We start from the raw sequence: 14,364 nt of genomic DNA, 5'->3' as shown, positions 1-14,364 counted from the left end.
GATGTTTGTCACAGTGATGAACCATCTAGTCGCTTATTACTGCCCTATATAGATGTTTGTCACAGTGATGCACCATCTTGTCGCTTATTATTATCTCCGTTTGATGTTTGTCACAGTGATGAACCATCTAGTCGCTTATTACTGCCCTATATAGATGTTTGTCACAGTGATGAACCATCTAGTCGCTTATTACTGCCCTATCTAGATGTTTTTCACAGTGATGAACCATCTAGTCGCTTATTACTGCCCTATCTGGATGTTTGTCACAGTGATGAAACAGATAGTCGCTTATTATTATCTCCGTTTGATGTTTGTCACAGTGATGCACCAGATAGTCGCTTAGTATTGTCTCGGTTCGATGTTTGTCACAGTGATGCACCAGATAGTCGCTAATTACTGCCCTATCTAGATGTTTGTTACATTGATAAACTGTCAATGGTTGCCAGTGTATTGTCAGCTGAATTTTTCCCCATTAAATCAACCCAAAATCAAGTTCAAATGATACGACGCTTTGGCACCTCCGCTGATTATGCTACTGGACCTAAACGCATACTTCAATTTTGCTTTTCCCTCCGTTAGTCAAATGACTAACTGTTTTATAGGACATTAGCTCTACAAAACCATTATATTTTTCATAGAAGTTGGCCAAAAGTCAAGGCCATATATATTTATGAGCTCACCTGCCCGAAAGGCAAGTGAGCGTATTTCATGGTGCAGCTTCCGTCGACCGTCCGTCGTCGTCGTCCGTCATCGTTTCCTTTAAACATTTTTTTTCTGAAGAACGGGCAGGCCTAAAGTCATAATATTTGGCTGAAAGCTTCATTGGTAGAAGCCCGACAAAGTTTATAAATGAAAATGACCTTGACCTACTTTCAAGGTCACAGGAGTCAAATGTGTCAAACTCTTCAAACGACTTCTTCTGAAAAACTAAAAGGTATTTAATCTTCATATTTGACTGGGGGCTTCCTGAGATTGAGCCAGACGAAGTTTGAAAATGAAAATGACCTTGACCTACTTTCAAGGTCACAAGGTAGAATATGTCAAACACATCAAACGACTCCTCCTGAAAAACTGAAAGGTATAGAATCTTCATGTTTGGCTGGTGAATTCCTTGGATAATGCCAGATAAAGTTTGAGAATGAAAATGACCTTGGTCTAATGTCAAGGTCACAGTGGTCAAATGTGTCAAACTCTTCAAACGACTTCTTCTGAAGAACTGAATGGTATAAAATCTTCATGTTTGGCTGGTGAATTCCTTGGATAATTCCACATAATGTTTGAGAATGAAAATGACCTTGGTCTAATGTCAAGGTCACAGTGGTCAAATATCTGAAACTCTTCAAACGACTTCTTCTGAAGAACTGAAAGGTATAGAATCTTCATATTTAGCTGGTCGTTTCCTGGGATAGAGCCCGACAAATCTTGAGAACGATAATGACTTTGACCTAGTTTCAAGGTCACAGCGGTCAAATGTGTGAAAGTCTTCAAACGAATTCTCCTGAATTTTCATATTTGGCTGGTGGATTCCTGGGATAGAGCCAGACAAAGTTTGAGAATTAAAACGACGTCGAACTAATTTCAAGGTCATAGGGGTCAAATGTGTCATACTCTTCAAATGACTTCTTCTGAAGAACTGAAAGGTAAAGAATCTTTATATTTGGCTGGTGGATTCCTGGGATGGAGCCCGACAAAGTTTGAGAATGAAAATGACCTTGACCAACTTTCAAGGTGACAGCGGTCAAATATGTCAAACACTTTTAACGACTTCTTCTGAAGAACTGAGGGTATAGACTATTCATATTTTGGCTGGTGGCTTGCTTGGAAAGAGCATGATAAAGTTTGAGAATGAAAACGACCTCAACCTACTTTCAAGGTAGTAATTGAAGTAATTCTGCAACTGCCTAAAACTCATACTGTCCACACAATTACCTAATTCTCCCGTCAATATTGACTCTACAACTACCTACAATTCATTACGTCCAAAAAGTTATCTTAACACTCCCGTCAATATTGACCCTACAACAACCTTCCACTCATATATATACACCGTCAGAACAGTTAACTTAACACTCCTGTCCAATATTGACCCTACAACTACCTACAACTCATGCCATCAAAACAGTTATCATAACTCTACCGTTCAATGTTGACCCTACAACTACCTACAACTCATATCGTCCACACAGTTATAATAACTCTACCGTTCAATGTTGGCCCTACAACTACCTACAACTCATATCGTGCTCACAGTTATAATAACTCTACCGTTCAATGTTGACCCTACAACTACCTACAACTCATATCGTCCACACAGTTGTAATAACTCTACCGTTCAATGTTGGCCCTACAACTACCTACAACTCATATCGTCCACATCTATCGTTCAATGTTGGCCCTACAACCACCTACAACTCATACCGTCCACAAAGTTATCATAACTGTACCGTCTAATGTTGACCCGTACAACTACCTACAGCTCATACCGTCCAAACGGTTATAATAACTGTACCGTCCAATGTTGACCCACAGCGACCTACAACTCATACCGTCCACACAGTTAGCATAACTGTACCGTCCAATGTTGACCAACAGCGACCTATAACTCATAACGTCCACACAGTTATCATAACTGTACCGTCCAATGGTGACCCACAGCGACCTACAACTCATACCGTCCACACAGTTATCATAACTGTACCGTCCAATGTTGACCCACAGCGACCTACAACTCATACCGTCCACACAGTTGGCATAACTGTACCGTCCAATGTTGACCCACAGCTACCTACAACTCATCCCGTCCACACAGTTAGCATAACTGTACCGTCCAATGGTGACCCACAGCGACCTACACCTCATACCGTCCACACAGTTAGCATAACTGTACCGTCAAATGTTGACCCACAGCGACCTACAACTCATACCGTCCACACAGTAAGCATAACTTTACTGTCCAATGTTGACCCACAGCGACCTACAACTCATACCGTCCACACAGTTGGCATAACTGTACCGTCCAATGTTGACCAACAGCGACCTACAACTCATAACGTCCACACAGTAAGCATAACTGTACCGCCCAATGTTGACCCACAGCGACCTACAACTCATCCCGTCCACACAGTAAGCATAACTTTACCGTCCAATGTTGACCCACAGCGACCTACAACTCATACCGTCCACACAGTTGGCATAACTGTACCGTCCAATGTTGACCCACAGCTACCTACAACTCATACCGTCCACACAGTTGGCATAACTGTACCGTCCAATGTTGACCAACAGCGACCTACAACTCATAACGTCCACACAGTAAGCATAACTGTACCGCCCAATGTTGACCCACAGCGACCTACAACTCATCCCGTCCACACAGTAAGCATAACTTTACAGTCCAATGGTGACCCACAGCGACCTACAATTCACACACAATTATCATAACTGTACCGTCCAATGTTGACCCACAGCTACCTACAACTCATACCGTCCACACAGTTAGCATAACTTTACCGTCCAATGTTGACCCACAGCGACCTACGACTCATACCGTCCACACAGTAAGCATAACTGTACAGTCCAAGGGTGACCCCCAGCGACCTACAACTCATACCGTCCACACAGTAAGCATAACTGTACCGTCCAATGGTGACCCACAGCGACCTACAATTCACACACAATTATCATAACTGTACCGTCCAAGGTTGACCAACAGCGACCTACAACTCATAACGTCCACACAGTTATCATAACTGTACCGTCAAATGTTGACCCACAGCGACCTACAACTCATACCGGCCACACAGTTAGCATAACTGTACCGTGCAATGTTGACCCACAGCGACCTACAACCCATACCGTCCACACAGTAAGCATAACTTTACTGTCCAATGTTGCCCCACAGCGACCTACAACTCATACCGTCCACACAGTTATAATAACTGTACCGTCCAATGTTGACCCACAGCGTCCTACAACTCATTCCGTCCACACAGTTAGCATAACGTTGACCCACAGCGACCTACAACTCATACCGTCCACACAGTTAGCATAACTGTACCGTCCAATGTTGACCCACGGTGACCTACAAATCATATCGTCCACACGGTTATCTAACATTCCCGGCCAATATTCACCCTACATACTGTTCACGTGGTAACAGCTATGATCAGTGGTGCACACTTCTCATCTGCGGTGTGGAGACATCCATTCGACACCGACTTCAAACGACATACCGACGTCACAGAGTTCAAGCATCGCGATAAAATAGAAGCACGAATCTATTTTTAGTAAATACATGCCTGTTGAACTCCAGCTATCGATCCGAGGTTTGTTTTGTTCATATAAAAAAAGAGAACAAAACAAAAACAAATGCTGAACAAAACAAAACAAAGTCCCTGGATTTACAGAAACAATGTAATACGTATAAGTAGCTACACACAAAAAGAAATATAATTCGTTATCCTATAAAGAAACAGTAATCTGTGATGAGCAGCCATGCCAACAATGACCTGCATATTGGAGGGTTATATAAGCGCTGATACCATGGTATCAGTGTGATCAGACATGCCATGATCAATATTTTGCGGGAAATAATTTAAATAATACTTTGTTCGATGTAAGAATATAGTGACTAAAAATCTGCCCTATGTGTTTGTATGGCTAAAGGCTGTGTTGTTATGCACACGTATATCATACATACGTATATAATACATACACAACGTGACCAATCCAGTCACCAGTATTCCAATTGTGCCACTATCCTCTCAGTGTGTTGGAGACATAAGGGTCCTATTCCAGTTGTGCCACTATCCTCTCAGTGTGTTAGAGACATAAGGGTCCTTTCCAGTTGTGCCACTATCCTCTCAGTGTGTTGGAGACATAAGGGTCCTATTCCAGTTGTGCCACTATCCTCTCAGTGTGTTGGAGACATAAGGGTCTTTTTCCAGTTGTGCCACTATCCTCCCAGTGTGTTGGAGACATAAGGGTCCTATTTTATTTTTTTGTAATTCAATTGGAGTAGTCGTTATACACGGTATAGCAGATAACCGGTAGGCTAGGTTGATAGTGATCCTCGGTAGTCAGTTAAACACTACAAAACTCCCTTAACGACATCAGGGCATCAGAAAACACACATTCTTTTAGATGTATCTGGCTTTATTGAAATAAACGTCATGTAAAATCATACGTAAAATAATTCCGTAATCTTCGACCTTCTATCTCTTGTCTCATATTTCTCTCCGTAGCCATCTTAGTTTTAATACTGTGTAATTGATTATATGGAACAAAAATAAGTCTGATAGGAATTAGAAACATACTGATAAACTTCTAATAGCTTCATCTCATTAAATTCGATGTAAAGATGTTAAAAATGGTTTATGTAAATATAAGTTCCATGACATTTTTTCCAGAAAATTAGAATGGCGGGTAGCCCTTCAGTGCCTAGCTGGTATCCTTGTGCTGACGATCTTCGCAGGATCCCTGTATCGCTCCGCGTCCATGTATCATCCCCGGCGGAAGGTTATTGTGCACATTAAGTCACAGAAAAAGGGTCGTAGGGATCAGGAGGACGACAACACCGTGGCCTACTTTGACTTTTCTGCACTTAGAATGCGTTCCCTCCAGGCCCTAATGTGTATCACTGGAATTGTAGGCTTGGGAATTTACGTTCCTTTCGTCGTCATGGTAATAAGCTTTCCAAAATATACAATCTTATTTCTAATGACATACTATTATGATGCTGTTTTTATCGTTGAAATGATATGAACTATCAAATGATTGGTTATTATGTTTGTTAAATTGAATGACCTTGATGCACTTTCAAGGTTACCGGAATCAAGAATTTCAATGCGTTATAGATTATGTTAAAACCTTATACCGACGTTGTCCATAGATCAGTAGGGCATTGCGTAACAGTATTTATAACTATAGCTTGTTAAATTATAATGCTATTAAATTTGTGTTTAACTAAACGACATTGTCTCCCTTTCAATGTCACAGGGGTCGAATGTGTAAAAATAGATCCAGGAGGTATTATAGAAGGATTTCTGGTCTTAAGCTTCCTAATGTGATGGAGTATGAATATGGTTCATATAAATGACGTTGACCAATTCGGAAGGTCACATGGAAACAAAACATGTTAAAATCTTCCAACTATATCCATAAGTTGTAGAGTGATTATTTTAAGTTCGAATTTTAAAAAATGACCTTGACCCATTTTGAAGGTCACATATATATATAAGATGTAATTGTCAACATGGTTGAACAGTAAGTGCGAGATACAGCCCGTTTTTGCCTCTCGTTTCTGATTTAATAGGTAAAGCAAATGTAATGACATCGCAATTTTGTCAGTCACATATTTGGGTTTGCCATTCTATTTAAGAAAATTTATTAAGAAATTATCAGTGGAAATTGAAAACCTATCAAAACGTTAGCGCTAAGCGCACCGGCTAATGAAACAATCTAAAAGGCACTAAACTGAGGCTTGATGTGTGATCTGATGACAGGACAATTCATAAATATATTCTTTTGACCTTTCAGATAAAGACGGGGTCAGAGCATTACGACAAGGATATGTTACTGCTGTATAATGTCTACCTGGGTCTGGGATTCCTACTCGGCTGTCTTATTCACGGATACATCGTCATCCGCGAGAGTAAAGAGTGCGTTATTTCCACCCACCATCTGTGCCAGTCCTCGTGTATAGCGTGTGGGTTGCTCACTCTCCTCCTCATCATGGCCAAAGACTTTAACGCGTTCGCATTGTACGCATGGGCGTTTGGCATCTTCTGTGGAGGCTACCACTATACCCTCAAAATGTACACGTACGAACTGGTCAAGCTCAAAATCATGGAGAGGGCGTGGGGCTTTGTTGCTGTAGGACAGTGCATCCCGGTGTTGATAGGATCGCCAATCTCGTGTAAGTATGGGTAAAGGTCATCAATCTCGTGTAAGTATGGGTGAAAGTTATCAATCTCGTGTAAGTATGGGTAAAGGTCATCAATCTGGTGTAAGTATGGGGTAAAAGTTATCAATCTCGTGTAAGTATGGGGTAAAGGTCATCAATCTCGTGTAAGTATGGGTAAAAGTTATCAATCTCGTGTAAGTATGGGTAAAAGTAATCAATCTCGTGTAAGTATGGTGTCCAGATCGCCAATCTCGTGTATGTACGGGTAAAAGTTATCAATCTCGTTTAAGTATGGGTAAAAGTAATCAATCTCGTGTAGGTATGGTGTACAGATCGCCAATCTCGTGTATGTATGGGTAAAAGTTATCAATCTCGGGTAAGTATGGGTAAAAGTTATCAATCTCGTGTAAGTATGGATACAAGTTATCAATCTCGTGTAAGTATGGGTAAAAGTTATCAATCTCGTGTAAGTATGGGTAAAAGTTATCAATCTCGTGTAAGTATGGGTAAAAGTTATCTATCTCGTGTAAGTATGGATAAAAGTTATCAATCTCGTGTAAGTATGGGTAAAAGTTATCAATCCCGTGTAAGTATGGGTAAAAGTTATCAATCTCGTGTAAGTATGGGGTTGAGGTAATCAATCTCGTGTAAGTATAGTGTACAGATCGTCAATCTCGTGTAAGTATGGGGTTGAGGTAATCAATCTCGTGTAGGTATAGTGTACAGGTCGTCAATCTCATGTAAGTATGGGGTAGAGGTCGTCAATCTATTATAAGTATGGGGTAGAGGTCGTCAATCTATTGTAAGTATGGGGAAGAGGTCGTCACTCTCGTGTAGGTATGGGGTAGAGGTCGTCAATATCGTGTAAGTATGGGGTAGAGGTCGTCAATCTATTGTAAGTATGGGGTAGAGGTCGTCAATCTCGTGTAAGTATGGGGTTGAGGTAATCAATCTCGTGTAGGTATAGTGTACAGATCGTCAATCTCGTGTAAGTATTGGGTTGAGGTAATCAATCTCATGTAAGTATGGGGTTTAGGTAATCAATCTCGTGTAAGTTTGGGGTTATGGTAATCAATCTCGTGTAGGTATAGGGTACAGATCGTCAATCTCGTGTAAGTATGGGGTTGGGGTAATCAATCTCGTGTAGGTATAGTGTACAGGTCGTCAATCTCATGTAAGTATGGGGTAGAGGTCGTCAATCTATTGTAAGTATGGGGTAGAGGTCGTCACTCTCGTGTAGGTTTAGTGTAGAGGTCGTCAATCTCGTGTAAGTATGGGGTAGAGGTAATCAATCTCGTGTCAGTATGGGGTAGAGGTCGTCACTCTCGTGTAGGTTTAGTGTACAGGTCGTAAATATCGTGTAAGTATGGGGTAGAGGTAATCAATATCTCTTAAGTCTGAGATAGAGGTCGTCAATATCATGTAAGTACGAGGTAACGGTCGTCAATCTCGTGTAGGTATAGTGTTCAGGTCGTCAATATCGTGTAAGTATGGGGAAGAGGTAATCAATCTCTTGTAAGTATGAGGTAGAGGTCGTCAATCTCGTGTAGGTATAGTGTACAGGTCGTAAATATCGTGTAAGTATGGGGTAGAGGTAATCAATCTCGTGTAAGTATGAGGTAGAGGTCGTCAATCTCGTGAAAGTATGGTTTACAGGTCGTCAATCTCGTGTAAGTATGGGGTACAGGTAATCAGCTCGTGTAAGTATGGGGTAAAGATAATAATGGGATGAAGCTTAAACGTCTCGTGTAAGTATGGGGTGAAGGTCGCTGTACACATAGGTAAAAGTCACGTGTAAGTATGGGGTGAAGGTCGCTGTAAACATAGGTAAACGTCTCATGTAGGTATACGTCTGATAGTAGTCGGTGTATTATAATACTAAATGAAGAAAACAAAAACACGCATGGACTGACAATATCTCCCAGGGTTCCTCACGACTTTCCATACTTATATCCAGCTTTTACGAGATTATGATAACATTACGTGATAGAAATGTAACGTAATCATTTTCAAATACTAACATTATTATTATCATATCATTGTGTTGATTTCATCAAAATTTAGCGAAAATGGTGGAATTCTATAAACTTATAAGATAGGATTTGTTTTAAACAAGGTGTATACAGTCATATGTACATTCGCTGTATGTTTCTGATGTAATTTCAACGTGATGTGGTGTGGTGTGCAAAATTCTAAAATTAAGTGGTTAACACAGTTTAACATTTCCTTTCATTTACGGATAAAGAAATATAATGTTTCTGTTCCATATACATTTTCTGTCTTCGTTAATAGAAAATGATTTACATGTTGATAACTGATTAAATACCTTGAATTCAGTATAGCTTTTTTGTGTGTTGTGATTCCCCCAGAGGTCTTTCTCGGATGTTATATGACATCAGCGTAACTTTCCTTTTATAGCGCCGCCATCTTGTCGCAATAAAAATTAATACTGACTTCCGTTTCCGGTGTAACTTAAAGAACGCTGGCAGAAATTGTTGTACTGAGATTATCTTGATGAGTCCATAGGTACTACCAATTGATAGAAAACGCGACGATCCAAACAAAACCATTACACAGTATCAACATATATCTTAATGAATATTTGTACTCATAGGTTAAAACCACCATTGCTTAAAGTGGCCATTTAAGAGGCTGTTTCTGACTTTACCTGTTTCAGTATACCTCAATAGAACATACGACACACCAAAGGCTGGCTACATTTTCTCCGGCGTGTCAATGCTGCTGGGTGGACTGCTCTTCTTTCTCATGCCAATGTTTGAAAAACATAAATCAAACCAGGAAATTATCCAAATTGCGAAAAACACCTGTAGTAAGAACAGTGCCGAGGCGGCGGCTCTGCTCGACCTTGACCTCACTGAAGCTATGATTACAAAGCCTCTTAATAACGTGCAATTCATTGTGTCACCTTCTCGTCTTAAACAGAACGGCAAGGACACAGGGCGCATTCAGATGCAGTGTTTCATTCATCACAAGGAGAAGGAGAGGCCCAGACAGATTCTGTTATCTAAGATCACAGAGGAGAAGGAAGGTCTACGTCTCGACTTCAACGAAGTGTCACACGCCTCGCTGTCCTCCAAAGCAACGGACAGTTCATCGTCCCACTCCCACAGACGGGACAGGTTTGAGCGGTCTGAGCTCTCCCACAGCTGTGCGCACACGTCTGAGTACCCAAGCGACAGTACACATTCAAATCACACGGGCAAGTCCGCCCAGTCTGAGAGCACTTCATCTCGCTCGGGTGAACACCGTGGCGAGCACCGCAGCGAACACAGGAAGTTCAAAAAGAGCATGGACAACGTCCGGATAGAGTTGTTTGATCCTCCGAGCCAGGAGAAGGAGTCGACAGCCACTGTATCGTACGACAGTGATCTGTATATAAACTTATGCGAGGCCCAAGTCTAATGTATACTCGATTTATGTTTATACTATATGTATAATACTATTTTCAGTTATATGACTTATATTATTATATTGTTATGATAAACCAGCTTTCATGATAAGTTTTAATATACAAAGTTGGTGTTTCCTTCGCTGCTCAGGTCAAGGAGGGATACACACGAAGGCAGCAATGTGATACTCTTTCCTGGACTTGCGCCCATGTCCTGTGGCTGGTCATGGTTCATGTTTCTTGATTAGCGCTCCGTAAAGAGGGAGTTTTTGGGTTAGTATAGTGGTTAGACTGGTATTCGGGCCGGATCCTTCATAGAATAATACTCGCTTTTGTGTTGTTGGCTGGACTGGTCATGATATCGGATATGGAGAATATTTGGAAGTCTGTTAAAGGCTGGGGAGGGTTGATAAAGGGAGGACTGTGGTTAGAGTTATATACTGGAAGGACAGTTCAGTAAAGGGGTGAAATTTTCACCGGTTCGAACTTGAAGGTGAATGTAATACTGGGCGAAATAAAGCGAAGTATGTTGACGTATATTTATCTGTACCGGTTAGAATACGTGAGTAAATTCAATACTTGATGAATTGTTTTAAAACGCCAGAAGTAGAAATTCGACTAGGCGAAAGGAACACGATTTCCATTGTTGGGGTCTACCTATGGATTTGTGTAATAAACTGATTTTTAGCTTTGGAAAGCCTTGACCCTTTCTTGACTATCAGCATGTTCAAAACGTTTGTTTTCTTGGATATGAATGTAGTGGGTCGATGTGGGTGGGCTTTGGAGTATTATAATTTCCGGTAGGGTCGGTGATGACCCGGATGGCTGCCTCTATAACCGGCGTACGCCTGGACATATATACAGTTTATATATAGATATATATACAATATATGTGTGTATTAATTTGTTCGTGTCTATCTTCACTATTCCAGTCTTTGATTATAGGATGTGTCTCTATGAAAAAAACCCTGTTTTTAACGTGTACATGACTTTTAGACATATTTGACGGATTAGTAATGTTTTTGAAAAAACCCATTCCTGTGTATCATTCCCATTGAAATCGAATTGTTTGTAAGTGATACCAACCACTTCTCAAACAAAATACAAAAAAAACCACCATGCGTGTTTCGAATTTTGAAATTATGTATGGACTCATCCTATAATTAAAGGCAACTGATAACCGTTAAGATGGCGCTGAATAAGTATTATAATTATATAATTGTCTGTCATTTTATTCTTGTCATTTGCTCATGGGAAGTCGTGCTTGGAATTATGTAAATGTACAAATTATATAATTGTAAATAAGTGAAACAAACACAAACCGGGCTAGTTCTCCAACGCTAGCAGCCTATGAAATAACAAATACCATTTCTTTTCCTTATAACGATATATGTACCCAAACATAGAGAGGAAAGGGAGAGAATGTGAGAGAAATAGGGAGAGCGAAAAAGGGAGGGAAGTAGACATTTAAAAAAAGCGATCGCTGAAAATTGTAACAGAAATAAGCCATGAGTTAGGCTTGGAGAATTAGCCCCAATATGTATGTCTGTGTGTGTGACAGATGATTTGTGAAATATATTACAAGTTCGTGGATCAATAAATGCTGAATATAGCATAGGAGATGGTTTGTGACGTTAAGCGGAAATACAGATGTTTAAAATGAATTCAACTACAATTCAAGTACATATCTTAAGTGCCACAGCTAAGTCCACATGTCGTATACCAGCGGTTGTTTTCATAAAAGCGCTTACTTACAACGTAATGATTTGGGCATTAATTAAAAACGTTCCTGAAAGCTTACAGATATCAATATCGAAGTGCAATGTAACAAATACACCATCTTTGCGATAACAAAGATGAGAATTATATTGGATGTCAAACTGACTAGTTTAGTGCAATTTGAAACAATAAAAAATATATATGCATGATTATTATAATATTATTGACAAAAGGCAGCGGATTGGTCTTTTCCACGTGACGTAGGGTACATAGTCAGCTTAATAAGATCACGACTAGGCCTGGATATTGGTTCAAAGGAGATTATGACGTAATCCAGTTTCGCTTGGGAAAATATTATTAACAAAAGTGTCCGGACTGACGGCATTCCACTGTCCCATATGTACTACAATCCTGGCATGTCTTATGTTTAGCAGTTGTGTGATTTCAGCAGCTTATGAAGGTTAGCATATTGAACATTTGTTGGTCCATAACTTGGACGATTCATGTCGCAATTTTGAGTGCTTCTGTGACATAAAATATACAAAAACAACAAACTGTTTTGTTATGTTTCTTATTTGTATTGTTATACGGCCCAATGACATTTGAAGTCATTTGGAGCAAGTTTTTCTATTAAAGGGACATCCCGTGAAGAGACATATTTTTTTTAATGAATGTATGTATTGTATGCACCTCCCCTTATGTTACCTCGCTATCCCAATATTCACAGTCCGTTCCAAATGTCCAGTTTGACCACTTGAATTGTTCGGGAAAGCCCTGCTAAAAATAGCGCCGATAACGTCACCTGACTAGGCATGCAGTAAACACGAGCGGTCTGGGCGAGATGAAACGGTTTCCAAAGGGGCCCCCAGAGAGGGGCGTCAGGCAACTGCAACTTCTTACCGCACTATGAAACCAAGTAATATGATTTCTAAGTCCGTATTAAAACTTATTGAACAGTAGTTATTCATCATCAGAAGTTAATTGCACACTTTTATTTTATTTGTTTCGAATAAAATTGAACAAGGGATGGGGCAAACGTTTTTACAATTTATCACAGCCTTCTCCCATCATACATTTACAATTAAATGTCAACAATATTAATAGGCATGAACATAAAGTATATATATATATAAATATATATTGAATTTAGTACCGGATTGTGACATCTGTACGGGGCTAAACACCTTTCTTCAACCATGGGACAAACCTTTCTGTAAAAAGTGCATATATGCAATGACAAACTACACGCGTATGAAAAAGAGAAACGTTTGTGATTTTTTTTATCACATTGTACAATTCAATATCTTTGGCCAATTTTGTTTCTACATCATGCATAAAAAAATATGTATACTTTCTTTCCCACTTTCACTGTCTCCATACGCTAACACTTAGTAATGTAGGTTTCTGACGACGAGAGATTTTTTTTATATATTGCGTCGTTGTGCCAGAGGAAGCCGGGTATTCATATTAGTACTAATTTAAATCTTGTATGTAAAAACAAACAAAAAATCGTTTAATTCAGCAATACAATTAAATCATACCATTTTACTGAACCCGGTAATATTATAAATTATGTAAATCTAAAAGCGCACGTCTCTCCATGCCTATTGACACATTAAACTAAGTTCATCTGTGTTCAAACTCAGACAAAGATACTAGCGAGGTTAATAGTTTTAGATATTTATTCATAACATAAACAGCGCTAGCATTTCTGTCGATTCCATTTCAGCTTAACCGGCTATCTGGAGGAATACATGCACCGTACTAACTGCTACGGCAGTTATTTTCTCCTTTGAATACTTCCAACCTATAACAATGATTCCGTAACGTACTCCTTGCACTATCTTTTGACCATTTGGCAACTTTTCGCTTCGTAGCTGACACGGTACAACACTTTTCTTTGGCTCACTTCACACGGCCAGTCATTTTGTTTACAAAGAAATGGTGTGCAATGCGCATGCGCTAGGAGAGGGAAATCCCTGAACAAAACGTTGGTCAGACAGGTAGAAATACCGATGATTATCTTAGATTTAATCATTTTCATGAATCTATTTCAGCCAAATCCGATCGTTATTTTCCATAAGGAGTCTCACTTGATATGTTTATGTAGTATTTGAAAAAAAAAGACAAAAAATAAAGTTACTTCAGCGTGATGCCCCTTTAACATTTCAACTAAAGAAATTGCGTTCATTAAGCTGTGAAAGCATTTCATTCATTTGAACTTATGCTCCCGCCTAGATTAACTTTAGCAAAACGTTCGAATTAAACATTTTAGTGACGTAAGGCTAGTCAAGGAATCATATTTGCGCTGAAAACACAAACACTTTGATAT

At 39.8% G+C, this 14,364-nt stretch overlaps 1 protein-coding gene across 1 annotated transcript in view; it reads left to right on the top strand.

The window, feature by feature from the left end:
- LOC110454778 (monocarboxylate transporter 2-like) overlaps positions 1-12,606 on the top strand; it is a 51,732-nt gene extending 39,126 nt beyond the window's left edge. Inside the window, exons 3-5 of the mRNA XM_021504474.1 lie at positions 5,409-5,682; positions 6,538-6,916; positions 9,582-12,606. Of these exons, the coding sequence (XP_021360149.1) occupies positions 5,409-5,682; positions 6,538-6,916; positions 9,582-10,327 (1,399 nt within the window). The 3' untranslated portion in view covers positions 10,328-12,606. The remainder of the gene's footprint in view (positions 1-5,408; positions 5,683-6,537; positions 6,917-9,581) is intronic.
- Positions 12,607-14,364: the final 1,758 nt, after the last annotated feature.

This window comes from Mizuhopecten yessoensis, unplaced genomic scaffold (assembly GCF_002113885.1).
Source record: "Mizuhopecten yessoensis strain PY_sf001 unplaced genomic scaffold, ASM211388v2 scaffold8057, whole genome shotgun sequence".
NCBI classification, from domain to species: domain Eukaryota; kingdom Metazoa; phylum Mollusca; class Bivalvia; order Pectinida; family Pectinidae; genus Mizuhopecten; species Mizuhopecten yessoensis.
The sequence above is the reverse complement of the archived record's forward strand: the minus strand, read 5'-3'. Positions and strand labels throughout refer to the sequence as shown.